This window comes from Echeneis naucrates, chromosome 12, assembly GCF_900963305.1.
Source record: "Echeneis naucrates chromosome 12, fEcheNa1.1, whole genome shotgun sequence".
In the NCBI taxonomy this organism is placed as follows: domain Eukaryota; kingdom Metazoa; phylum Chordata; class Actinopteri; order Carangiformes; family Echeneidae; genus Echeneis; species Echeneis naucrates.
In genome coordinates, this window is record NC_042522.1 from 16018704 (window position 1) to 16043874 (window position 25171).

The 25171-nt window shown below is 40.9% G+C and overlaps 1 protein-coding gene across 2 annotated transcripts in view; it reads left to right on the plus strand.

Moving 5' to 3' along the window:
* Positions 1-1333: 1333 nt before the first annotated feature.
* Positions 1334-25171, plus strand: part of lamc3 (laminin, gamma 3) — an 83687-nt gene continuing 59849 nt past the window's right edge. For both annotated transcript variants that reach the window (XM_029515521.1, XM_029515522.1), the window contains exons 1-4: positions 1334-1786; positions 8046-8350; positions 22110-22240; positions 24252-24418. In XM_029515521.1, the coding sequence (XP_029371381.1) occupies positions 1396-1786; positions 8046-8350; positions 22110-22240; positions 24252-24418 (994 nt within the window). In that variant the 5' untranslated portion in view covers positions 1334-1395. The remainder of the gene's footprint in view (positions 1787-8045; positions 8351-22109; positions 22241-24251; positions 24419-25171) is intronic.

A 25171-nucleotide genomic window follows, 5' to 3' on the forward strand; every position in this document is an offset into this window, starting at 1 on the left:
TAGAGGAGCATTGGAGTGCAGAGCATCACACAGCATTGCTTCTGGCTCTCCACAACCACTCGATGTACTTGTCACTTGTTGGGACTGATTCCACTTTGACACTGTGGTTAGCGCAGCGAGGGAGTTTTAGAAAGCCGGCTCAAGAAGCCACCTTGCAAATCTGACTCCAGCACAGAGTGTCATCACTTTTAAACTTATACATGACATATGATTGACAGGTTGAACTGCCCAGCAATGGACGAATGAAACTGTTTTGCCAGCAGTGACTACAGTCACATTCTGTATGTCCCCACATCATCATTTTGTACTATATATCACAGACATTTACAAAAGCAGGTAAAGAAATTAGTATTTAACTAAATCTGGCCTGCATGAACAAAAACTGATTACTATATTTCAGGTTCACGCTCCAGCATCACGGTGTGCATAGTCCATGAGTCCAATTAGCCAACCAATAAATCAACAGGAGGCCGATCTTTATACTAATGTGATTTATTGTTTTTTTAAATTTTTTTCATTAATTATTTTATAGCTTTATATACATAAGTGAAGTGGAGATGAAACTAGGATGTGTGTTGATTTCATTCCTGGGGAGGTTACAGAGTATCTTAAACAGCGAGACTTTTCATAAAGTTAGTTGAAAAAAGTTGAAAAAAACAGTGCTGGTCTTTCACTTATATTCACTTCACTTCTTTATTTTTATTCAGACATTATCCCCGTAGATCACAGAGCTTCCATGAGTGACACCCTCTGGTGAAGATGACCTCTGCCTGATGAAATATCCCAGACATTTTTAGCACTCCTAGCTTTCACTGTGAATAACCGCAGTCAGCATTTAGCAGGATGTCCTGCTGTGGGGCCGACTGCCAAGTGCATTTAACACCGTATCGATGATCCCGTGTGTTCCTCTAAGTAGTGAATGCAGTTGTTTTCGGACTCGCTACCTGAATGCCAAGAGGCGCATCAACCCCAGAGCTGCATCGTTTCAAGACATTAAGCAATGTGTTTCTCCCATCAAATCAGATTATTTCACTCACGTCTGCTTTACATCTGCAGCTAACGGTGGTGTGGTGCCTGTGTTGACCAGGAGGTGGAGGAGTTTTATGGGCTTTTTTGGGAGCCTCCAACCCCCCCACCCACCCACCCCTGTCCCTCCTCTGTCTGTCTCAAGTTCCCCGTGTTGAAAGGAGTTCCTGCTCGAACTTCATTTCACTCCACATAGGGAGAACATATGCTGGAGGTTTGACAGAAGAAGGGGTTGAGAGGACAGAGGAACAAAGAGTCGGGACTGGATTCATTTTCAGTTCTTGGATTGCCTCTCAGGTCATGGGTCTTCATGAGATTGAATCTTTCTGCCAAAGTATATGAGTGCTACAGTTTCTGTGTGAGGTGTAAATGCTCCTGGTAGACATGGCCACATCCTTTGCTGCGGCATCTCTGCTGCTCCCTTTTCTCCTGCACTGCCACTTGCTTGTTTGGGCCGCAATGGACTCCTGCTATGACGAGGAGGGTGCCCCAAGCCGGTGCATGCCCAGGTTCGAAAACGTGGCGTTTAATCGCACTGTGGATGTATCCAATGTGTGCGGTGACCCACCTGAGGACTACTGCATGCAGACCGGCTCAACTCGCTCGTGCCACCATTGTAATGCACTGGACCCGGACCGGAGCCACAACGCCAGCCTCCTGACAGACTTCAACAGGAATGAGGAGCCCACGTGGTGGCAGAGCCAGTCTATGTACTACGGTATCCAGCACCCCAATTCTGTCAATCTCACCCTCCACTTGGGTAAGAGCACAGCCAGTCTGACACTCTGAATTCATCACTTTGACTTTTTTTTTTTTTTTTTACTTGCATTTTGTGGTCATTGTTCAAGGGGAGTCTCTGTTCTTGTAATGTTCATGAAAGATTTTTTTATGTGCACTGCATCTGCTGTTTCCTCGCAGAGACAATGAATATTAGTGATAGATTCCACTGAATGCAGACGCTTTCCAGCTATGTGGAATTTATGCGTGATCGGTTTTTCCACATTTATTTTCTGTTTTGTGGATGCTTTTGTTTTCTGTACTGCAAGAATGAATAGAAACACATTTAACGCAAAGCAGATGTCCACCTCTGGGGGAAAAAAAACAAAAAAAACAAAAAAAACTGCTTTGGCCCAGTCATGGTTTATGTGCGAGTGCATAGCTACCAGGTTGTGTGTCTGAGAATTTGGTCGGATTTAAAAAGGATGAAGAGGACACACAGTTGCATCCAACGTTCCCAGATAGCACACAGAGTCAGATCCCCCTTTTACATTTATCCAGCCTGTATAACACCGACAACAACAGCACCGTTACAACTCTGGCTAATGAGCCCTTTCTTTTTAGGTTTGATTTGAGCTGGAACTTGAGCACATTAAGGTCATTATAGAAACTTAACTCCAGCGTGATTGCTACCAGACCATGTTCACAAATAAACCTTAATTCAGTATTTCTATGAATGAAATTTCAGGAGGTGGCTGATAACATGCAGTAGTACTTGTGTTTGGCAGGAATAAGTCAATGATGAGTCACAGAAGTCTGACATTGGCATCAAACGTATCTTGAGTTCAAAAGACACATTTCTTTCGCTGTTATTAGATTTCTTTAACCTTGCAGCCATTTTTTTGCAGGCTTGATCAGCAGATCTACCGTCACCTGGACCAATTCTGGTTTCCCCTTCACTTCAATGAAAGTTTTCTCAAAACTTTTGGAAAGAAATGCTTTGAAGTTATACACTAAGCTATAGTTAGTAAAGCACTCATATGTGTATATATAAAGCGTGGCAAGTCATTACTTCCACGAAAGTAAAGAGAACAATGAGAACAAGTTAAAATCAGACAAGACAACTGTTTGGTGTTCGTGGTGTAGAAAATGAGAAAACGATGAGCTGAAAGAAATGGACCTCACTTGCTTTGTGCTGGGAATTGAACTTAAACCTGAGTTTCCACTATTCAAAACAATAACTGTGCACCACTTTTACTACATTACATTATTTCAAGACCCATAAGACCGTTTTTAGGATTTCCTCCTTTACACCCTCTTTTCCTTTGAGAAAATGCATTCACCTCACTTTTTGTGCACTGCGTACATATTTACGTTCGAAGCCATTCCTCATTTTATAAAATTTTATGAGATCGGCTTGAGCCATTAGAATCATTATCCCATTTCCATGCTTTGTGAAACTGCTGAAATGAGTAACAGAGCACATTTTTCACTTCAACTGAATTAAATTGCGACAATTAATGTTACATTCTACAAATTACCTTCTCCCCTGCTATTTATTTACTGAGCTGTGTTTGGGTAGGAATATTCTGTATGTGAATGTTTGTAACAGAGGGTTTCTTATCAACAACAGCCCCCCTGCAACAATATTGCTGTTGCCCTTTATTATTGAACTCAATTGAATTAATATTTTTTGTAAAGAGAGGGTGTTTCATAAAATGAATTCATTTTCTGTTTAAAGAGGTTGAAAAACAGTGTTCCCTTGCTGTTCGTTGTCTTTGCTTTTATCTACAGGCCTCCTTTCTGGCTCTGCAGCTGACAAATAACATAATGTCTAAATATTGAATATTGCACAAAAAATGCAAAGCGAGACAAACTCGGCAGTGACGTTCTTTCATTGTGCCAGAGGCAGATTGCTACCAAAACAGAACACCCACATGAAATGAACCTGCACAGCCAACAATTACTGCTTTATTTACATTTTGAAAATATATAATACCTTTTAGTAAATATGGCTATTGGCTTTTTTTTTTTATCATATTACTATCTTAATGCACACATATCAACTTCCAAAGAGGTAATCACTCACAGCAGGAGTATTTTACTGAATTAAACACTAGAGTGAGTTAGCTAGCTAACTTTTGTTGTATGTCACATTTTAGTGTGGCGTTTTGTTATCAATAATAAATCATATTTATCATGCAAAGTTAGACATTGACCATGTTTATACATTCAAAATGTAATGAGTACATAATTTTTGTATTATTTGTGTGTTTTCCTGCACAGCATCCACAACACATTTCTACTTAATTATTTTTTTTTATTTTTTTGAAAGATTCAAGCTTTTGAATAGAAAAGTAAATGGGGCATTTTGTAAATAGGGCTATATGTTAAATAACCTTAAACCTGCATTAACTGCTTTTGGCCACTTGAGAGCAGTGAAAAAAAATCTAGCAAACACAACACAAATTTATTATGGTGAACTTTTTTACACAAAGCACAGATTCTCCGGGCGCGTCAGTGCCGTAGTTCTGTGGATTTAAATGTTGAGATCAGGGGTCACTCTGGGAGTCCAGATCATCTGGTGCAGGTACTCCACCACTCTTGTCGGCTGCATGTTGGCTGACTTGAGCCTGCTGTAGATGGAATCTAGGGCCCATCGGGTGCCACAGCACCAACGTCTAAAGTACCTAAAGGTGTGTGTCCGTGTTGACTGTGAGGAATCAGTTACGCCTCCACCCTTCCAGGTGGATGGAGGGCACAAACCATCAAAAAGCTCGGCTTCAAAGGAACAAGAGGCAGAGACGAAATGATAACAGGAGTTGAAAATGTCAGTGCTTTGACCATAGATGTGTTCTGTCACGTGCTATGAGAACAGGAAGTGCCCCTGTTAAATGCAGAATATTGATTTCCAATAGTGAGCAGACGTCTGGCTGTGTTTTGAGGCTTTGTTGTTTCTAATCTGGGGGGGAAGGGGGGTTTACGGAGGTATGGCTTGTGTTGTCTGGAGGATTTCTTACTCTACCAAGATGAACACCCACTAGTCTGACCTGTGGTCCTTCTCTGCTCTATTCCCAAACATTTGTTTTTCTATCCTCAGCTTATTCTCTCTAGACTCAGTATTCCTAAAAGAAGCATGAATATGTTTTTACAACAAATCATTTCATGCAATTGAATGACCTTAAGTTTTGTATATGTGTTATCCTTACGGTCCATATGAAAGCTCTGCGATCCATCTGGGTTGCCGGTGGGGGGTGCCTTCCACAGTACTGTTTTCTTTTGGCTCTCCAAACAAAACAAGCTCTCTCTGGAGGGAATAGAGGCAAATGCCGGGATGATAAACAGAGCAGTAGGATGCAGGGACACATATTGCGGCCAGGTCAGAGTGGGTCTGTGGAAAAGTAGAGAGAAGGGGAGTCGGGCTGCTTCAAGGGGAGTAAACAAAACATAATGAGGAAGAAGGGGGATGAGGAGAAAAAAGTAGAAAATGCTGGGTGGTTTGCTGGTGAGGAATTGGGGTCAGGTTTTTCCCACAAAGACTTGGTTAGAAACACACACGTTCAAACAGCAGACACTGATGCCTACAGCTGGTTCACATTCAGCGCTGTCAAAAAAAAAAAGAAAGACAAAAAAAAAAAAAAAAAAAAACAGCAACATCCTGTCTCCAAAGTAAAACAATGATAAAAGTCTGCCACAATTGGCATGATGTTGTCACAGCCAGATTATTGTTTTTGCATGTGAGACTGCAGATTCCCTGAAAGGAAGCAAGAATCCGTTTGAACTTTGAAACGTAGCGAGATTAGAGGAGATAAATCCACTCATCTGTGTATTTGCTGATCACAAATACCTCAGCTTGAAGGAAATAGATTGTAAATATTGAGTCTGCGGTGCTTGTGGTGAGTTTAGTCTAAGCTTGTCTCCTGAAGAGAGCGGCTGTGTTAAGGTGACGTGAATGAGTCAAGACGGGTCAGGCTGTGGAAGACATGAGCAGCGTTTTGCTTTGATTTGTGACGTCACAAAACTCTGGCTCAGCCCCCGTAAAGTCACACAAGGCTGTTTCACTGGGTTTTCAAACTTGCTTTTAATTTTCAGCCCGCAAAGAGAGACTCCTGCATCAAACTGAGACATCCGAACTGTGAAAATGGATGTGCAAATTCTAGCTCAGGGCAAATGTTCTCTTTTAGGTACTGTTTTGTTGTATGTTACTTTGCTTTGTTAAAGTCTACTGTCAGAAACACCCCCTCTGTTGTGCTTATATTAAACTATGCTCCCTTGAAAGAGAACGAATCGCGAATCCTTAAACATTTTGCATAAAAAAAAAAACAAAAAAACAAAACACTCAAATATCCTCTGCAATTAGTCTGCAGCTTGTCACCGGGGATATGTTTCATCTTCTGGTTCTTTTATGGTTTTTTTTCCCCTTCAGTCTCAGCAGGGGTGAGCTCACCTCACGCAGGGAGTAAATGAAAGCTAAATGATCTTCGGGCTCCAAAAGGAAGGATACCATTAGAGTTTTCTTTTGAGACAAGAGACAGAGATGCCTGTTTCTGATTTGGCAGAGAAAAGCAACAGATGTCATTATGGCAGTTCCGGCGGATCGCATCCTTCTCTGAATGTGCAGAGTGGCAGAGACATCCTAACGACGTAGAGAAGGGGAGCGAAAAAGTCCCCGAGAGCGTTGCATTGGAGAAGCTTCTTTTCTGTGTGTTACTTGTGATGTGGCTTCTTAATATGATTTCGGTTTGTGTCTGCTCAGTTAATCCCTTTTCACGTTGCACAACATTTGGCAGATGCTGAATACATGCACGCGCTTGGGAACTGTAACTCTGCAAGCATCTTGATGTGTCTCCAAGATTATTGTGTCCACGGTGAGCAAACAAGGGGAGGGAATGACACCACTCAGTCATCAAGCAGCATCGATTCTCTATTTGCCTTGAGATTAAGAGAAATCTCAACTTTCTTATCAGAACCAAATAACGGCATTCCCGGTTTTATCAGAGGAAAATCAAGCCATTAAAATATACAATACACAATCTTTCTCTTTCACTCATCCATCCATCCATCTTCTACCGCTTATCCGTCTCTGGGTCGTGGGCGGTGCTGGAGCCAATCCCAGCTCACACTGGGTGAGAGGCGGAGTCACCCTGGACAGGTCACCAGTCCAAAACCGAAGTACCCGGGGGAAAGCCACGGGAAGAATATGTGAACTCCAAACCGAAAGGACCCAGACCCAGGAATCGAACCTGCCCCCTTCTTGTTGTGGAACAATGGCGCTAACCACACAAGTGGCACCACTGTTGGCTATTGGCAACTGTAGTTCAACTTTCCAATCCAAAATTCACATATACAACTAAACTGAACAGCACATATATATATATATCTATCTTAATTAAAATATATGGCTCTTGGCAACATATGGTGACTCATTCGTTCAGAAACTCTGAACATAATCCCGCCAGTTTCTTACGAAATGTATGTGCATAAGTTGTATAGAAAAATCATTTTAAAGGAGACAGGTTGGGCCCGGGAGACTTGTGACTCCACTTGCACCATCAAAAAGTATTTTGCAGACATTTCTTCTGCTTCACTGCGACACCAATTACACTGCAACTTAGTCTGATCTGCTAAATCCCCCCCGCTACACCCAACCCAAATGGAAATCTGGCTATACTCCTCATTTTCTCCACATCCTCCAGATGCACAGATTGTGCTCTGAATCCCGTTCTTCCTTTTTACAGATTGAAGTTAAACCACTGTTCTGTATTAGGGGGAATACAAATCTACAAAAATGTCTTACTTCTCTTACTTCTTACTTCTTACCCCCCTCCCCTCAACATAATAGGTTGCTTTCTTATCATGCCTCAAGTGTTGCATCATACTGAATTGTCTGGATTGTCCCGGCTCGTTTCCCTTTTGTGAGTTAGTATAAGAAAGAAAAATTACTTTTTTTTTTTGACTCTTTCCCTTTGACCTATGTTTCACTTCTGAAGTCCATTATGATCTGTATAATGAGAAAATAATCCTGGGTATTCTTCTCCTCCTGCAGGAATGACATTCATTTACCCTGCATAGAGACACAGGAAATTAAGCCTATCCCCCATTGTTTTCCTCCTTTCTGTAATGCAATTATGTCAGGATTTTTTTTTTTTTTTTCTTAGGCTCTTGGGCCCTCAACCATCACCCCAAAGTATTTGTCTCTTACATAGGCGGCCCTGATCTAACTGTAGACTACAATAGATGCGGTTCCAACAGTAATTCTTTCAGTGATTCCATTCAGAGCTAATCACTTCTGTTTCCAACAGGGAAAGCCTTTGAGATAACCTACGTACGGCTGAAATTCTACACCAGTCGGCCCGAGAGCTTCGCCATCTACAAACGCACGGAGGAGGACGGGCCCTGGATGCCTTACCAATATTACAGCGCATCATGCAGGAAGACCTATGGGAAGGATGCTAAGGGCTACATTCGCCCAGGGGATGATGAGAGGACTGCTTTATGCACAGATGAGTTCAGTGACATCTCGCCCCTCAGCGGAGGAAACGTAGCTTTCTCCACCCTGGAAGGACGGCCGAGTGCATACAACTTTGACCAAAGTGTGATGCTGCAGGTGAGGCCCCATTTTTCACTGTATTCTTAGGGTTATTTTTTATTATTATTTTTTTTTTATCTTCCCACATCTTGGTCGATGTGACTCCACTTTTAATCTGTTAAGTGGCTTTACTGAAAGAATCAAACAAAAAGTCCACTAAAACTGAATTTCACCGTAACAGTGGCAAAATAAGTTACAAAAAAACCTTAAAAGCAAAGTCAGGGGCAAAAAAAAGTCTTGAAACATTGACTTGTTTACTCCTTTTTCTTGCCTGTTTTTTTTGGGGGTTTTTTGTGCCTTTTCCAAACCCTTCATGATAATCCATAATAGATGTTAGATCCTGCTGGTGCTGACCTTAGTGATATGTTTTTCCCTTCGATTTCTGAAAAAGCATTGTCTCTAAGTTTGGCAATGTGAAAAACTTTTATCAAAATATGTTATGCACTTCTTGACTCAATGGCTGAGCTCATCACATACACAGCGCTCAGTTTCAACACACCACTGACACGTAATGGTCCTGGTGAGACCCCTCCCCCTCCGCACCACGACAATTCTACACAACTCAAGCAACATATAGATACCTGCACATAACTTTTTTCAAAGCAGCTGAAGGGAATTGAATGTTACGTTTAGCTCTGATTAACACTGATGAGGTCTTGAGAGGGCTTTGCTAAATTAATGGCAGCCCCTTGAGGGGTGGGCAAAATAAAGCATTACTGAAAATGAGTGAATAAAGCACTTACTGCAGCTACCTCTTTCCCTTTGACAGACCATAAGTGCGTACGCATGCCTCTGTCCATGCATGTGCTTTGAATTTCCACTTGAGCTGAAAAACTCTGAGACTTCTCTAATTATTAATAATTACTGTGTGTGTGTGTGTGTGTGTGTGTGTGTGCGTTATCTGCCACATTGGGAAATTGCGTACTTTATGCAAGTCTCAGTATTGCCTACAGCAACTTGTAATGGACCAAAATATAAATGGAACCTTGTCAAGACAGTTTAAGTAAGTTGGCTAATTAGAGCAGAGATCCTACGGGACCATCTACTGAAGGAAAATATATCATGTTACAAAATACATTAATAATAAGAAATACTTCCATGTCTGAGCAGATTAAACACACATATGTGGCCAGAAATAGTAAACGAACAAGGAAATCTCTTTAAAGCGGATTATCAGCCACTAACACTACAGCTATGTAAGATTTATGTAATTTGCTTACCTTTCCATTTGTAGGAGACATAGTTGCATGATTAGAAGGCAATGTTTTTTTTTTTTTTTTTGCGGTGCAATTTGGTGAAAAAATGCAATTGCTGCCTACCTGAATTCAAGTGAAGGAAATTTTACAGGTTTAAGCGGAAAATATTAGTGAAATCCAAAGAGAGTGCAGACATCCTGTTTAATGCCTCGAGCCACTGTGGAATTAATTATATTTAAACACAGCTACTGCCTTTCCTTGACCTTAACTGCAATGCTTTTCAACATAACCATAAACAAACGCCATTGCTGTCAGTCAAAGCGACTGCAGCAGCAATAAAACTGTGAAACACGTTTTATATTTCATATTACTCACTGATCAAAATAGCACCGAATTTAGGTGGAGTTTGATAAACAAATCGAGTTCCAAATCAAATTGCTATTATCCCTCCCGTCCCTGTAATCTCATGTACAGGATGTGGATAACATCCGGGGCCTCCCACTGTCTTGTTTTCATTCTGCATATTGATGTGTCTCCCTGTCCTTTTACACTTTGGGCATGTTTCTATTTTTATTCCCTGTTTCTACAACAACAGGAAAAAATCCATACCCTGGAGTGAACCTCCATCTCCTCAGATACTTTGAGTTTTATGCTGTGGTGGTCAGCTGACAGTAATAACCTCCACCTGCCACAGCGAAAAATGCTCTGGAAGACAATGATGATGGTAATGACACACACTTGTTTCTGACCTTTCTCGTAAAATATCGTATAGAAAGAACTCTGGAAATGCAACACAACTGCCTCAGTAAGGAAAGCTGTCCTCCCCCACATCATTAAATTAGAAGAGTAAGAGGGAAGGTGTGTTTTGGAGGATATGCTGTGCAACCCCTGCATAGCCATAACCCTTTTCCACCCATAGTATTAAAGAAATCTTTAGAAAATGTGCAATTCTCAGTCTGCCACCGTCTTTTCTGTTTAGTGTATAGGACTGTTCCAAATCAATTTAAAGGCAATTTAGCTGGGACAAACAAAAACCTGAATATATCTTCCCAGCTCTCTCTTTATATTTTGAAACTCATCTGTGAAACATTTTGTGTTTCAAATCTCCGAAAAGGACATGCAGTGAAAAATTGCTGAAGCCTGACTCTAGCAGAGAAATGGCAGTTTGTTTGGCAACTCTGGTAAATTCAAATAGTGTCTGAATGCTTTTGCCCAAACAAAATATATTTAATATGAGGAGAAAAAGCAGTTTTACAAGATTTAGATTTAAAATAACCTTCGAACCTTTAAATAATGGCATCTGCAAAAATAAATATCAGTGGATTCAATGACGAGAAGAATCTGACTCCTAAATTGTTTCATTTGACCATTGAAGCAGATTTTCCAAGAAAGCCAAGATCCCTCATGGCTTTGTATGTTACCTCTGCCTGCGCCCCGACACATATGCTTTTGGTGGCGGATGCTGTCTCCTCATAAACACTCCTCTCTCATCAACCAAAGTATTTTAAAGATGTGACATATCTCCAACCTCCTACAGAGCAGAAAGACGCAGGCGTCTCTACGAGTGATCCCATTTTAACGTGCGAAAGGATGGAGGAAAGACAGAAATGGTGAAGCCGCAAAAGTTCTCAAGCATATGTTAAGCCGTACTGAGCAGCAGGATAAAGACATTCTCCCCTCCTTCACTACCATGCTCGGTCCCCAATGCATCCGCAGCAAGTGAAAATAGAAATAAAATGCGCCATGGGATTAGCTTTAGCGCTGCTGTGAGTTGGACACATTGTGTGGCAGGCTGCTGTCAGTAGGACGACGCACGGCTGCATGAAAACGAAATCTGCACGCCGGACAGGATTTGGCTGCCAAGACTGCATCTGTCTGTCAAGAACATCAGAGACAAGAGCATGAATTTTACAATAAAGTGCTTTAACAATAGCCACTTAACACACACTCAAACTTCTCTGGAAGTTTCCATAAGCAGAGGCATCTTCTCTCTCCTCCCCATTATTCTCTGATTTATCCTTTCTCATCCTGCTCAGTGTGTATTAGTTTGCGTCACCTCCCGCGTTGCTGGCTCTACATTTTTGCATGAGAGCAGTTTTAAAGTGCTTACAAGAAAAGGTATCTGCAGCCCGCTTTCCAGTTCGGAGATTATTAAAATGTCCTGCTCTGATTAATCTCTTCACACTAGCCCTTTACCGCTGGTATTTCAGCCTCCCTGTTCCTCTGAAATATAAATATGGAGTCTGGTAGGCTGACAGGCAACAGCAAGTAAGAGTGTAGGTTTTTAGGACGTGCATGATTGACCCCGGTCATCTGAAATTCACACATGCTCCACGCATGAACAGAGGAGTTTTTCATCACCATGAAGGGATTATGTGGGATTAAAGAATTAAGGCACTAAGGATTATATGAAGGAAGCATGACAAGAAACAGGTAGTCTGAGACTCAACAATGATGTGATTGACAGAAAAGGGATTGTGGTCAGGGTGGTGGACACTATCCTTAGTCGTTCATGGCCCGGCTTCACTTACAAGTCTCGGGAGGAAAGAGAAGAGAAGAAATATGGCGCTAACATTTTGTTAGGCGCTTGTGCTCTTTGTTGAATTTGTCATCGTTCCACTGCAAAGCTGAGAGGGGATTCCATTGTGTCTATAACAGCTGCATTTCATTCCATCTCTGGGTTGTATATGTTTGTCCTGAGGTGAAATACAGTGAGTATAAAGGCCCAGTTTTTTGTTGTTTTTTTTTTTACTATACCCGGTTGGGTGTTATTACGCCTCATATGTTACGAGAAATTATGTTTTGTTTAAACGACAACAACAGCAAAACTACACTAGCAACTTGGGTTAATATGCTCTATGTTCACCAAATTAAAGAGTTTTAGCCACTCTGGTGGAGCTGCTCCACAGATGGCAATATTGGTCAGCTGTTCCAGCTCTTTGATCCAGACAGAAATATCTCAACAACTATAGGACAGATCGCCATTCGTTTTTGTGCAGACATTCTTCTCATGCCTCAATAAGACTGCCATTTAGTTTTGAGTGAAATGTCTCAACTATGGAGTGAGATGAATTTTACACCTTTGTGCTAAATACTTTATCACCATTTACAGAAATGTTTTTGGAACCTCTATAACTGACATTCTGCTGTATTTGTGTATTTATATCCAAATGCTGGCATGCCAGTACGCCAAACCAAACAGGCTGGTGGCTATGGTGTCTCCAAAGGACAAAAAGAAGAGTGAAAGCACAAACATAAAGGGCAATGCAATCGACTCAACACATGTGAGAAGAACAGCTACAGTACAATAAAAGGAGTTATGGACTCGACTTGGATAAGCAGCAACAAGCTGGGAGATTTCTAAAATGTGATCAGTGTAGAAAATAATCTACCCGAAAGAAATCTGTTTTGACTTTCACTGTACACCGTGCTACATGGGCAAACAATTTTAGCCCCTTTAGCAAATTACAGCTGGTTCCACACTTCCTCTCCTCTCCAGTGTTCCTCTCCACTTGCTGTCGATTAGATTTTTCGCACCGATCAAGTTTGTTTGGAAATAAATTTATCTGCCCATCACGCCCCTTAGAGTCGCAGTGGACATGCGGTGCAGATAATGTTTTGTTCAGGTATCTGTCGCTTTTCTGGATGCGGAACATGCTTCCCTGAATGTTTCTGCTCTGACTCAACTGGCCGCTCTCGCTGACCCGCTTTGTGCTAATCAGCCACCGTAGTCAACTCTGTGCTGTAAAAACATCAAGGAAGCACTCAAGCTGCAAGAAGCGAAACAGATTGTACAAGGATAACGACCGTGTTGTCTCGAATGTGGAACGTTTGACTGGCCAGTTTGATTTATGATTGTTGTGTTCAGTATTTTGAAGTAAAAAAAAAAAAAAAACCACAACATTCATGTGGCCCAAATCAATTTTCTCTTCCTATATCAATCACAAAAGTGTTTAATCTCACTGAGAACAAGAAGTGCAGCATTGCTGACAACAGGGACTTCAGATTTGAGTCCTCAGTAGATCTTAAATCACTTCACAAGCAAACACATCACCTCTTCTTGCTCGACCCTCAGGGAAACAGCACTGTTGTTCCAATAGATTCCCGGTATGTCTCAGAGTTTGTAACTGGTTTTGTGTTTTTGCTTGGTTGTTTGTTTGTTTTTGTTTGTTTGTTTGTTTTTTTTTACATTTCAAAGAGACTAAATGTCTTTGGTCTGTTTATCTTGGAGAGTCTGATTCCCATGTGCGACCGTTGTCTGCTATTCGGTGATCATTCCTGCTGTTTGGTGTATGTGGAGCCACTGTGGCCAGCTGGATGGAAAAATCAATTGATTGATACATTTTTCAGTGTGTGGGGAAAAGCTCGGCAGTATTCAGTCTGTCTCTTTTGAGAAAAAAAACAAAAAACAAAAACACACTACTTGGTTTGTATACATATGCCAGTCAATATTGGCTTATTCAAGTCTATTTTATTTTTCTCAATTTTATTGTGTAGATGTTTCCTCCTATTACTTTCCAGCCGAGAAGAGCAAATCTTCCTTGAGAAAAAAAATAAAATAAAACATACTATAATGAACTGTTGAATAATTTATTTCTGTGAAGGAATTAATTTAGAGCTCTATGAAAACGCCATGTCATGGTCATACAACTGGATGTGAGAATGAATTTCAAGCATAAAATAATCATTTTGTGTGAAAGAAAGGACATTTCTGAGGAAATGTTCACAGCAGTGTTGCCAAATTTATTAAAAATCAAATTCTCCTTTGGGGGCTCTGGAAGGTTTTCCATAAAGCAACAGCTAGGCGGCTGTGAAGCAAGTTATTAAATTATGTACCATCAATTAAACCAAAATAGTAGTGCCTTTATTTTTAATCGTAAATAGTTATTGTCTCTGCAGGTGTGCAATTTCAATAGCAAAAACTACAACCCCTGATTGCTCCTGTCAATTTTAAATAATGTGCAAAAATACACAAGCTGAGTCTTTCACGCTTTTATTTTCTACTCACCTGCCACAACTTTGAAAAATGTCAGAAATGCCAGGGGGTATTTTAGTTTGAGTCTCATTAGCCTATTAAAAGTTTAGACTTTTTTTTCTTGATGCTGAAGGCCTGGAATTGCATAAGACCTTTTTATGGGTATCAAACTGGCCTTTATTTACATTAAAACCTGACTACCAATGGTGCTGCTGGCTGTATTTCACTATGTTTTGTATGACATCGACCCACTGATAATAAACCTCTTGGGGGGGGTCAATATAAGCCAAGAATACATAGATTGGGTGGCAAATCTCTCAAAGGAGCTGCCAAACACCCTCTTGCCTTCGCTCCACTGCTCCCTCTCGGCCTCCCTCTTAAACAACAAGATGAGAAGGCCCATAATTGACTGTGATCTCTTCTCACATTAGAATAAAAGGTGGATCAATTGCACCGTTTCTTTCATTAAATCTCTCATTCCCCCTCTATTTTAAAGGTGATGGGACGGATGGGTGTCGTGAGCACAAAAAAACACATCAGCCACCCTCTTTGCTGTGCAAAACAAAGTGAGGTGAATTTAAAAGAATATTTGTTTTCAACACAGTGAATCTTCACAATAAAGGATGAGGCATACTCTGCTTTAATGGCAACGTACCTGTTCCTGCTCAAGCTACAAAAGCTGGAAAAACAAGGAAAACAACAGGCATTCAATAGGAAGCAGATGTGATGAGAGCAGCACTAAAAAATATCATACCCACCATAGCACTATTTATTGAATATAAATGAAGAGTGTTAAAAAAAATAATAAAAATAGGGAGGAGAGGGCATCAGAGAGTGCTGCACATACAGGCTGTTTGTTTTAGATAGTAAAGGAAGCCCTTACATAACTCCAAAAAAGCTTTCCCCCCCCAGTGTTGTAAATAGTTACAGTAAGTGTCTACTTTATGGCAGCTGGAGAACGCTGTCAGTGTCAGTGCTGCTTTTCAATGAGTCCACGATACACACAGTATGTCAGAAACAAACAATAACATGACAAGATACTTGAAGCATCAGACGCCACAGACTGAGTAGATTTTATTCTCCATTCCAAGTAGATCTGTCCAGCTAATACCAACCGGTATTAGCGGCAGGTTTGTGAGCTGCAACTTGAGTAAAGAAAGGGGCATTGTGTGTATTGATGAGAATGATTTTTTTTCAGTGCCAATGTTACACTTATATCAGCCAAGCCAGCAACTAACTTTTTTTGATGAGCTTTGGTCTTATTTAGCTTCCACTGTAAGCAAAGATCAGACCTAACTATGGAAAGAGAATCTTGCAGATATTAATCCCACGGCTGAATGTCGAAGGGTTTCTGGTGCTTCAGAAATGTTTTTAAAAAGCCAAAAGACCATGACATTTGGCTTTTGAGGGATTAGGGACAGCACGTTAACTTCAAACCTACACTTTTTGTATCTAGCAGTCAGGCTCACTGGCATTTGTCTGTCATTTTCTCAAAGAAGTAAATAACTATATCATCAGCATAAAGTTGAACTCTGCACTTTGTCTGCTTTGTTTGAGAACCATTTAGTGTATGCAATACCAGTTTCTCACAGTGCATACAGAAGAGCATGGGTCCAAGCATGCTTCCCTGTGGGACGCCATAACTGCCATTGTGTGAGGCTGGACAGGGCAGTTTTAATGGGAAGTTATCGACGTCCTCTTTGCAGATTTCAAACCATTTCACTGTAAGACAGCAAAAACATCAGATTTCTCTCAGTCTCCATCAAAAGTCATGGAGGAACAGAAAAGTGGCTTCCTGTGTCTTTGGGGCTGATTTAATATTTTAAATGCACTTAAGCATCAAACACTCTTCTGCAAAATGTAGATCTTGAATAGCATGTCTCCAGGAGAGAACGTAATGAGACTGAGATCATGTCTCAGTTTCATTAGCGTATTAAAGAAGCCTGATACATCGGTCCACATATCAAGTGTACATCTGTTGTCATCTCTAGACGGGTCTCTAGTGCTGTTCTGCTAAACAGCACTTTCATACAATCCCACTCCCTGAAGAAGTTCTTCATCATTTCATACCACTTCATTAGGCTCAACCTTGTCTGTTTGAATATGATTATTCCTCCATATGCAGGTGATATTGGCCGACTAAGATGAGGCGAATATGGGATACGGGTAATAAGTGGAGGATAAATGTCACATTTTTAGCAGCTTCATGAGTCTCATCTACTTTCATTGAGGCGCATGCGATGACCTCTCATTGTCGTTATTTGTCAAACTGTGGTAAAAGTGCTGGAGAGCATTTTGTAATACCCTGCAGTTAGATGACTTAGGTTGAACTCTTATTCCTTCGAGTGCAAACTCCAGAGGCTTTTTTTTTTTGTTGTTGCTGGTTTTTTTTTTTTTTTGCATATGCAGGAAAAATTTCAACCTTGTAATCGGTGATTGTCTTCTATGAAAACACATCTTTTATACTGTGAATGCCGTTGCTTTGTGAGTGTTTTTCATAAAGTTGATGTAATCAGAGTAAATGCCCCGAGCACTGTCTGCACAGTTTTTTCTTTCCCAGAGTTGTTTGTAACAATATTGCTTTTCTACAGACATGAGCAGTGATCCAGATAATGCAGGAAAATCATAGCTTGGAGGTACAGATGAGGCCATAGTCAACCAGATTTTGTATCCCTGATAGTATTTATTTATTTGTTTATTTATTCATTCATTTCATCAACTAATTTTAAGCAGTGACACTTTCCATCAACAATGGCAAGGGATTCGCTTTGTATTCAACATCGGCATCAACGACAAGTCTTATGTATGAGTTTTGACACGCATGCTGAGAAAAACAATAAAGGATATGCTAATAAACAAATTTTCAAACTGCTGTAGCAGATAATTGCAAAATCAGATATTTTATTCGTATATATGTTGCAAGCCAATCAGTTTGCCTGCAGGAAGGCAAAGATTGGGCATTTGGGTCAGGAGGTTAAAACGGCACTCTTTACATACAGATTGTCAACAGAGAATAAGATGATCCCTGTTCCTCTCTGTGGGATGTCACTGTGCCATTTCCTCTGCATATGGCTCATACAGGGCTATGCATATTTTATGAGGCTTAAAACAGGAATTGCATCCTGCCTGTTTTATTAGCATTTTAATCCCTTTGCAGATTTGCTACTTGTGCCTGTCTGAGGAGCGTATACTTTCAGTGTAGGGACTTCACATGCTCCATCTGCTGTTTTTAAAAGATATTTCCTTGTCATTTTGAGAGGTCAAAGTAAAATTACATCGGCGGAGAAAAAAACAAAACAAAGCCCCAGACAACTGGCGACACTTAAATTTGCAGGTGTTTTGTCTTTTGTCTATGTCACCTGCATAATAGTATAGTGTTCTGCGTTATAGTATTGATCTAATGGATTATATTTTCTCCTGCCAAATGATTTTGATTTGGCATAAACAACAGTCACCTTGTAGCGTGGCATTTGGGTGTTTTTCTAAAGTAATGGCTTGCTTCAAAGGGGGCTCTGTCGTCAAGTCTGTAAAAGCTCTCTTTTTTTCAATAATCAGGATGAAGATGAAAGCTGCTGTATGAATTCAAATTTAATTTGTTCAGTCATCCATTAAAACGGTTTGTCTGTCTCCCCTGCCACCAGTCTGTCCTCTCGCTCTTCCTTTCTCCCTCCCTCTCGCTCTCCCTTCGCCTCTCTCTGTCACTCTCTCTAGAAATCTGTGTGGCAAATTGCAGCTCCAGCATTGAATGACAATGAGTAAAAGGGGAAAAATACATATTGAGGGCACAGTGAACTTAAGCAATTATATTAAAAAGTTATTAACTTTGGAATGAGGGACACAGCTCTCTTTCCATCACTGGCTGCAGCCTGAGGCTTCAGAGTTCAGGGAAACACGCTGAAATGGAGAGAGCGGAAGAGAGGTAGACAGTGGGAAAGAGATGGCAGAGATTTCAGAGGTGAGGGTGAAGGTTTATAAGCCCCCGAGCAGAGCCGACCTCTGAAACAGATGTGTGATACGATCAAAAAACGTTGTCACCCGTCACCTGATGTACGTCCACGTGAGTGTGAACCTGCTCATTTGATCATTAGGCCGTTATTGTCTGAAGCAAAATCCTGGCGTCGCCTCTGCTTATCCCTAAGTCAGCATCATTGTAGCGTTGTGAGTCCAAATTCCAAAGGAGGGAGATTCAAAGTTAATTAAGCTTTTGCTGTGCTTTGCACTAATATTAAGTAATGGGCTGACTACTAATTAACCCTAAGACACTACTTCCTTTTAGTGTAGTAAGTGATATTTGTAATTACTCCTGCTTTTCCTTACACAATTAGCACAGTTTTGCCGAGCAGAACTAATAACTCTTCCGTATGATAATGGTCTCACATTCGATGATAAATGGCAGGGTGTATTCTCAATACAGTTGTTGAAGAATTTTAAAAAGCTAACAATGCATTTAAAATAGTTTGTTATCCATGTGTGTATGAAAGTATGAGAGCTGGCTGCAATACACCCACCAGGTCGCCTCATTAGTAGAGATATGAATCTCATGCATTTTAACTCTAATAATCACCAGTTTGTGCAAATTATTTATTTAATAATTCAACAAAAGGCCTTGTCATGTTCATTATGTGCTTTCTTGTTATATATCGGAAAACGCAAAAAATATCAAAATTCAACAATCAATCCATCTTTTTTGTGAATAACCTTGAATGTTTTGCAGACTCTAATGGATCCCAGAGGGTGAATCCTACTGATTCACGCTGGTAATATCTTTTTTAGCTTTTCATTTCCTTCCTTTTGTTACTGTTGTTCCATTTTTTTTTAACTCTTTTTAATGTGCATGTTTCCCACCTCAAAATCCCTAACTCTTCTTAGAAAGCATGGATCACATCGTGTCTGGATAGTGTAAACCAAAGTTTAAGAAGAAAAGAGAAAGAGAGCATCTAGCTGCAGTGCACCAGGGTCATTCATTGTTATCCAAACTCCATTAGCCAATATAGTCATGTCAAGGAGGAGCAAAGTCGATAAGCAAGTACCGGAACAATAGCCATGTACAGGCAGCTGTATTCAATTCTGCTGCATTGTAGTTACAGCTGCAAAAAAATAGCAGCTCTACATGCTGACAAGACACAGAACTGAGTGGAAATCCTGAAGTGCATTCCATCCCGTATAGATAAAAACTGGCAGGAGGAGCGAAAGGGAAATAAAGCAGCGAGCTATAAGGGAAGTACTCAAAGAAATGCTTAAGCTGGAAGAATACTAAATGTGGGATGAGTTAGAGCTACAGAAGAGACAAGATCTATTTTTATTTTATTTTTTAAGAGAGCCTTTAGTTGGCCCTCATAAAATATAAAAAAAAACATCTTATTTCCTCACTGCTTAATTCAAGATTTTTATAGACGGCTCCACTGACTTCACACTGAAAAAGCCTCCTTATTAGGCTCATCAAAAGAGCTAACCCACATGAGGCGCTGAGGCGCAGTAGTCCCGCTGACACCATCCACACAAGGGTTAAACCAATCAGGAACACGTGTAACATACTCACACCAGATGTTCCAATAAGGGGCTCTGACCTCTTGATGCCCCAGCGGTACGACTCTTGGAAGTGCAGGCACAGACCGCACAGGTGGTCCGATCCCCCAGACCATCTCCTTTGAAACAGGACTCACAGATTAAAAAAAAAAAAAACCCTAAGAAGCACCTCTTCTTCTCTTACAAAGTTACTAACTTAGTTCTGAACTTTTACAGCAGCACCACTCGGGCTGTTTTTTTTAATCTGAGCGCGATCGTGTCACGTACCTGTGAAGAAATCCTCAGTGGGCTCGGGAGTGTCGTCTTTGTTGTAGCTCCTGGTACTAACCAATTATGCCATTTTTCTCACTTGCTGAATAAAGAATAATGCTTTCATTCCCTAACTGTAATGAAGTGAAAGAATAAAAATCTCATTTGTTCGATGCTTTTTGGCCACTGTTCAGATTGACACATGGTACTGTATCTCAGCGGGACAGCAACAGCCATTTCCATCATTTTTAGGCTATTAACTTTGTGTCCTTTTTCCACCAAAAGAAAATCAGCATACTGAGATCTAAAACATGTATATTCTGTTGAAATTGACAGTTTAAGGTGTTATCATTACATGTTATTGCAGTTGACTGCAAAGGCTGAAAATATCCTGCAACTGAGCAACCTTTTTTCTTTTTTTTCTTTTTTTTTACTTACATTTATTTCTCTTGGTGTTTCTCTCGCAACACCCGTTTGTTGAGAATAAATACAGCAATATCCAAGCATTGAAAACGAGCAGCTAATGTTGGTGGACCCTTAAATGTGCTATTTTGCCGCCACAACGGGCCTCGCATTCAAATGCATTTCCGCATGAACATTTGCCAAACCTTTTTTTATTCACTGCGATAGAGCGCCTGTCTCATGCATTTGCCATGATTAGTCAGCTGGATCTTCAAGGGAACATGTATGTCTCTAATCTGGAGCCATGCCTTTAACATTGCCAAAGAGGCCGTGCGGCCTGCTGTATATTAATAACAAGATAGACAAACACAGAAAAGTATCCACAATTGGATCGTAGAATTTGTACCTCTAATTGGATAGGCTAAAATCAGCAAAAGCCAGTCTCACCCAATAGGTGACATCTGGTGGGCTCTGGCACCACGAGGATAAACTATAGCACCTGAAAAAAAACACGATGAATTCATCACACGTGTTTTAAGTCTGAAGCCCATCCATTCCCATCGCCACGCTTCAAAGACACCTTAGGGGAAAGTCTTCAAAAACGTACAGCATTACAAGCATTCGTAGGACTGCCACAGAGTCCCGAACCAGCCAAGAAACAGACAGAAAGTTTCTCTCTAGCTATTTGTTTTAAAGTTGCTTCACAGGTAAGAGATTCCTCATGTCATTTTCTTCTCCCTTTACCTGGCCCCGCTTTTATCTTCCGCCCACTGTTGCGCTTCCCGTTTGCTTTTCCTCTGTTTGTGTTATCCCTCTTCACTTTCTTCTCCCACTCTTCATCCTGTCTTTACCTTCGCAGTGGGCTCAAACACAGGGGCTTAAATCATATCAGGGGTAGGAGCTTTGCCAAGTGCCATCCATTATACCGAAGTGGCGCTGCAGTGTTGTCTCTTTTCTAATGTTTTTTTCATATGTCGGCTTTTGTCTCCATTAATCCCCTTCCTTTTCTCACCCCTTTTTTCTGACATTAACTCAATTTCCTATACCATACTCATTATCTCCTTTCTCCCCTGCCATTACGCCATCACCCCCATCTTTTTTTTTTATTTTTTCCTTGAACCACCGTGTCTCTACTCCAGCCTTTTCTTTGCTTCATTTGTTTTCGTACTCCAAGAAACGCTTTCTTCTCAGGTATCTTTTCATTTAAGCCAACTTTCTGTTTTTCCAATTCTTACCTTCTATTTGTTTCCCAGTCTTGTCTTGGCAGCCAACACGCTGCCCTCCTCTGGTTTACTTTTGTCCCATCTTTTTTGGAAAGTGGGTTATATCAAAATATGTTTTTCTAACATCCCTCTCACCATGTTGGTCCTTTCTTCTTGACAAGCTTTTTTTGTTTGTTTGTTTGTTTGTTTTTGTTTTTGTTTTCCAGGAATGGGTGACAGCCACTGACCTGCTCATCTCTTTGGACAGGCTTAACACTTTTGGAGATGAGTTCTTCAAAGACGCCAAAGTGCTCCGCTCATACTTCTATGCCATCTCTGATTTCTCTGTGGGTGGCAGGTAAGAGAAAAAACATGTCCTCCATGAAAATATCATTCTGCAGAGGGAGCAACTTTTGTCAAGAGTTTGACCTTGACCAAATACCGAAGAGATTAATTGGTATTGGAATTTTTTTTTTTCAGCAGATGACTTTTTGAACTAGATACAGATGTTGTATATTAAAAATAAAATGTCCCTTTTATATTGATAGAAGAAAAATTATCTTCCCTTCGAAACGTATTTCGGAATGTAATTTTTCAATATATGAACATAATTTTCAGAGCGACAGCTGATTGCAAAGCTGATAAAAAAGAGCCTTGCTTGCCAATCGGGATGTCATTAGAAAGAGTTGAAGATATTCCTCCGGCCCACTTCCACTTCTTTTAGCTTATAGCTCAAAGTAATGAAAGAGGACGTGGCGCCAAAGGCCGCGCTGCACCTTCGTGCTGCAGATAGAAGTGGACAATTAGGCAGTTTAGATGAAGCCTTCACAAAGAATGTAAACTTGATCTGACATCTGTCATAAACACTTAGAATCACTGCAGCGGCATGACAAATTACCCATCAATGTCATCGCACGGAAGAGACAACATGGTAGTCTTGTACCAGTGCTTTTTGTGCAGGCACACATACTTTCACACCTCAGTAACTTGACAACTTGACCATTCTTAGTCATTGATGCTGTGAAAGGCTTGCAGTGATTTTTTTTTTTTTTCATTATTAGTTTTGCAGAATATTAAAGTAGCTGTCACCCTCTGATAAAATAAAAATGCTGTAGTTATGGTGGCAACCAAGCATGTATGAGAAATATCCTTTTCATTTTGATGTATCTTGAGTACTCAACATATTGAGCATTTGTTTGTTTATTTTTCATTGCACACATATGCTGCCTGCACACTTCAGGTCAACTCTCTCGTGGCATATTAGGTTGTAATTATCAGTGAGCAGCTCGAGTCTACTGCAGCCCGGAGATCTGATATCTGGATTCAAAGCTATCGAAAGTTGCTGTCAACAACTTGGTGACAACAGAAATAATTGAGTCTTGAGCCTCAAGCTAGTGGTGTACATCTGGATGTGGGACAGCTGGCTACATTTGATAGAGCCTGCCACTCAGCGTCCCTGTCCCTTATCACTGCCACTCAGCAGGACAGTGCAGACCCGGCGAGGCGTAGCCGCCACAGTGATTTATAAGAAATGTTAAGGTTTCTACACACAGAAAAGTAAGAACAGTGACATGCATAAAATCATCTAATGATTACATGCAGAACATGCAGCTGTTTGGTAGCATAAAAGCTAAATGCTGCTTCTCCATGTTTAACTGGGACTCTGGTCTGGACGAGCTGACCCGAGTCTGTGGATCTAACAGTCCTGTTTGGTTTATATTCTCTAAACATATCAAAGATGTATTCTGGTCCCAAACCGCTCTGTGATTTGTAAACTTGCAGCAGGCTTTTAAATTCTATTCTGTGGCTGACTGGGAGTCAGCGTTAAGATTTTAAAACTGGTGGAAGAGTTCTCTGATCTCTCTGTTCTGGTTAAAACTGTAGCAGCAGCGTTCTGGATGAGCTGCAGCTCCTTAATGCTCCGGTCACAGAGGGAAAAGATACCGGCAGATCTGGCTGTGAATATGAATATATGTGGATAATTACAAAAATCTATTCATTTCAGTAAATATGGGCCTTTTTAAATATAACTAACTATACAGATATTGTTCATGCTTCTTGCTGTTTCCTGTATTCTGGGGCTGTGTGAGCATATTAGCACTGACAGCACAGATGAATAGGGCACTTGTTGAAGGGCAATGAAAATCCCACCTCATCCAGGGCATGTTTCTCTGTAAAACCTAATAGGAAGTGACAACTCCTTACAGTGGAAATACCTTCTCCTTTTACTCTCTCCTCTGCCTTCTCGTCCATCCACTGTGTGTATAAGCACGTCTATGGTTGAGTCAGCGAGGAGGAACACAAAGACAGTGTGTATAGGAAAAGTTGTGCTCAGTCTTTACATAACTCTCTGTCTGTGTCTCCCTTAGGTGTAAGTGTCACGGTCACGCCAGTGAGTGCGTTGAGGGGGAACACAGTGGCCTGGTCTGTTCCTGCCAGCATCACACAGTGGGAGCTGACTGCCAGAGATGTCACCCCTTTTACCAGGACCGACCCTGGGCAAGGGCCACTGGGGACTCGGCCAACGAGTGTCTGAGTGAGTAGCCTGCCTCTGGGCCCACTGTCACAAACCCATCAGGTGCAGCCTTCTGCAAAATCCACAGGGCAGCGCTGAACTCAAGTGACAATCTCAGGCCGTTGAAGGTCCCAAAACATCCTTCAGTGCACCACCTTTCATGAGGCTTCTAAAATTTTGATATGCTCACGTGTGGCTTTTGCCTTTGCTGTGTGAATGGCTGGCACGGCTGCATCATCAGAAGGAAAAGATTACATGCTGCCAAACAGCATGGCAGTGAGGTGTTTATAGTACCTGACCGATGTTCGTGATGGTGTAAACTGACTGGTGCTGAATTCTCATGCAGAATTAGTGTATTGGAGTGCCGGCACATCTCAGCGCTCGATTCTTAATGCGACAACAAGTAGAAATGAAAGCAATCCAGTTGCTGCACTGCTGCATAAAGCCAGTAAATATGCCAATAAGCGTTGGTAATAACAGCCCTCTGTGTGATTTGCACATGCTGTATGTGAATCTCATTGTATTAACATTTGTGCGTGCTTCTAGATGTGTACATTAGCATTAGCATTTTCAGGTTTGGTTAATTGCTCCATACATTTTTACTGAATGCTGTCAAGGATGAAATGTAATTGGCTAATGGATAAAAACCATAAAGGAGAGTGGCTTAGTTTTTTTTTTTTTTCCTGAATTCTATTAAGCAGCAAGCTTGTTTTAATTACTCTTACTCATGGTTCCAAGCAGATGGCGTCTTAAATAGAGTACTGTGCCCAACTT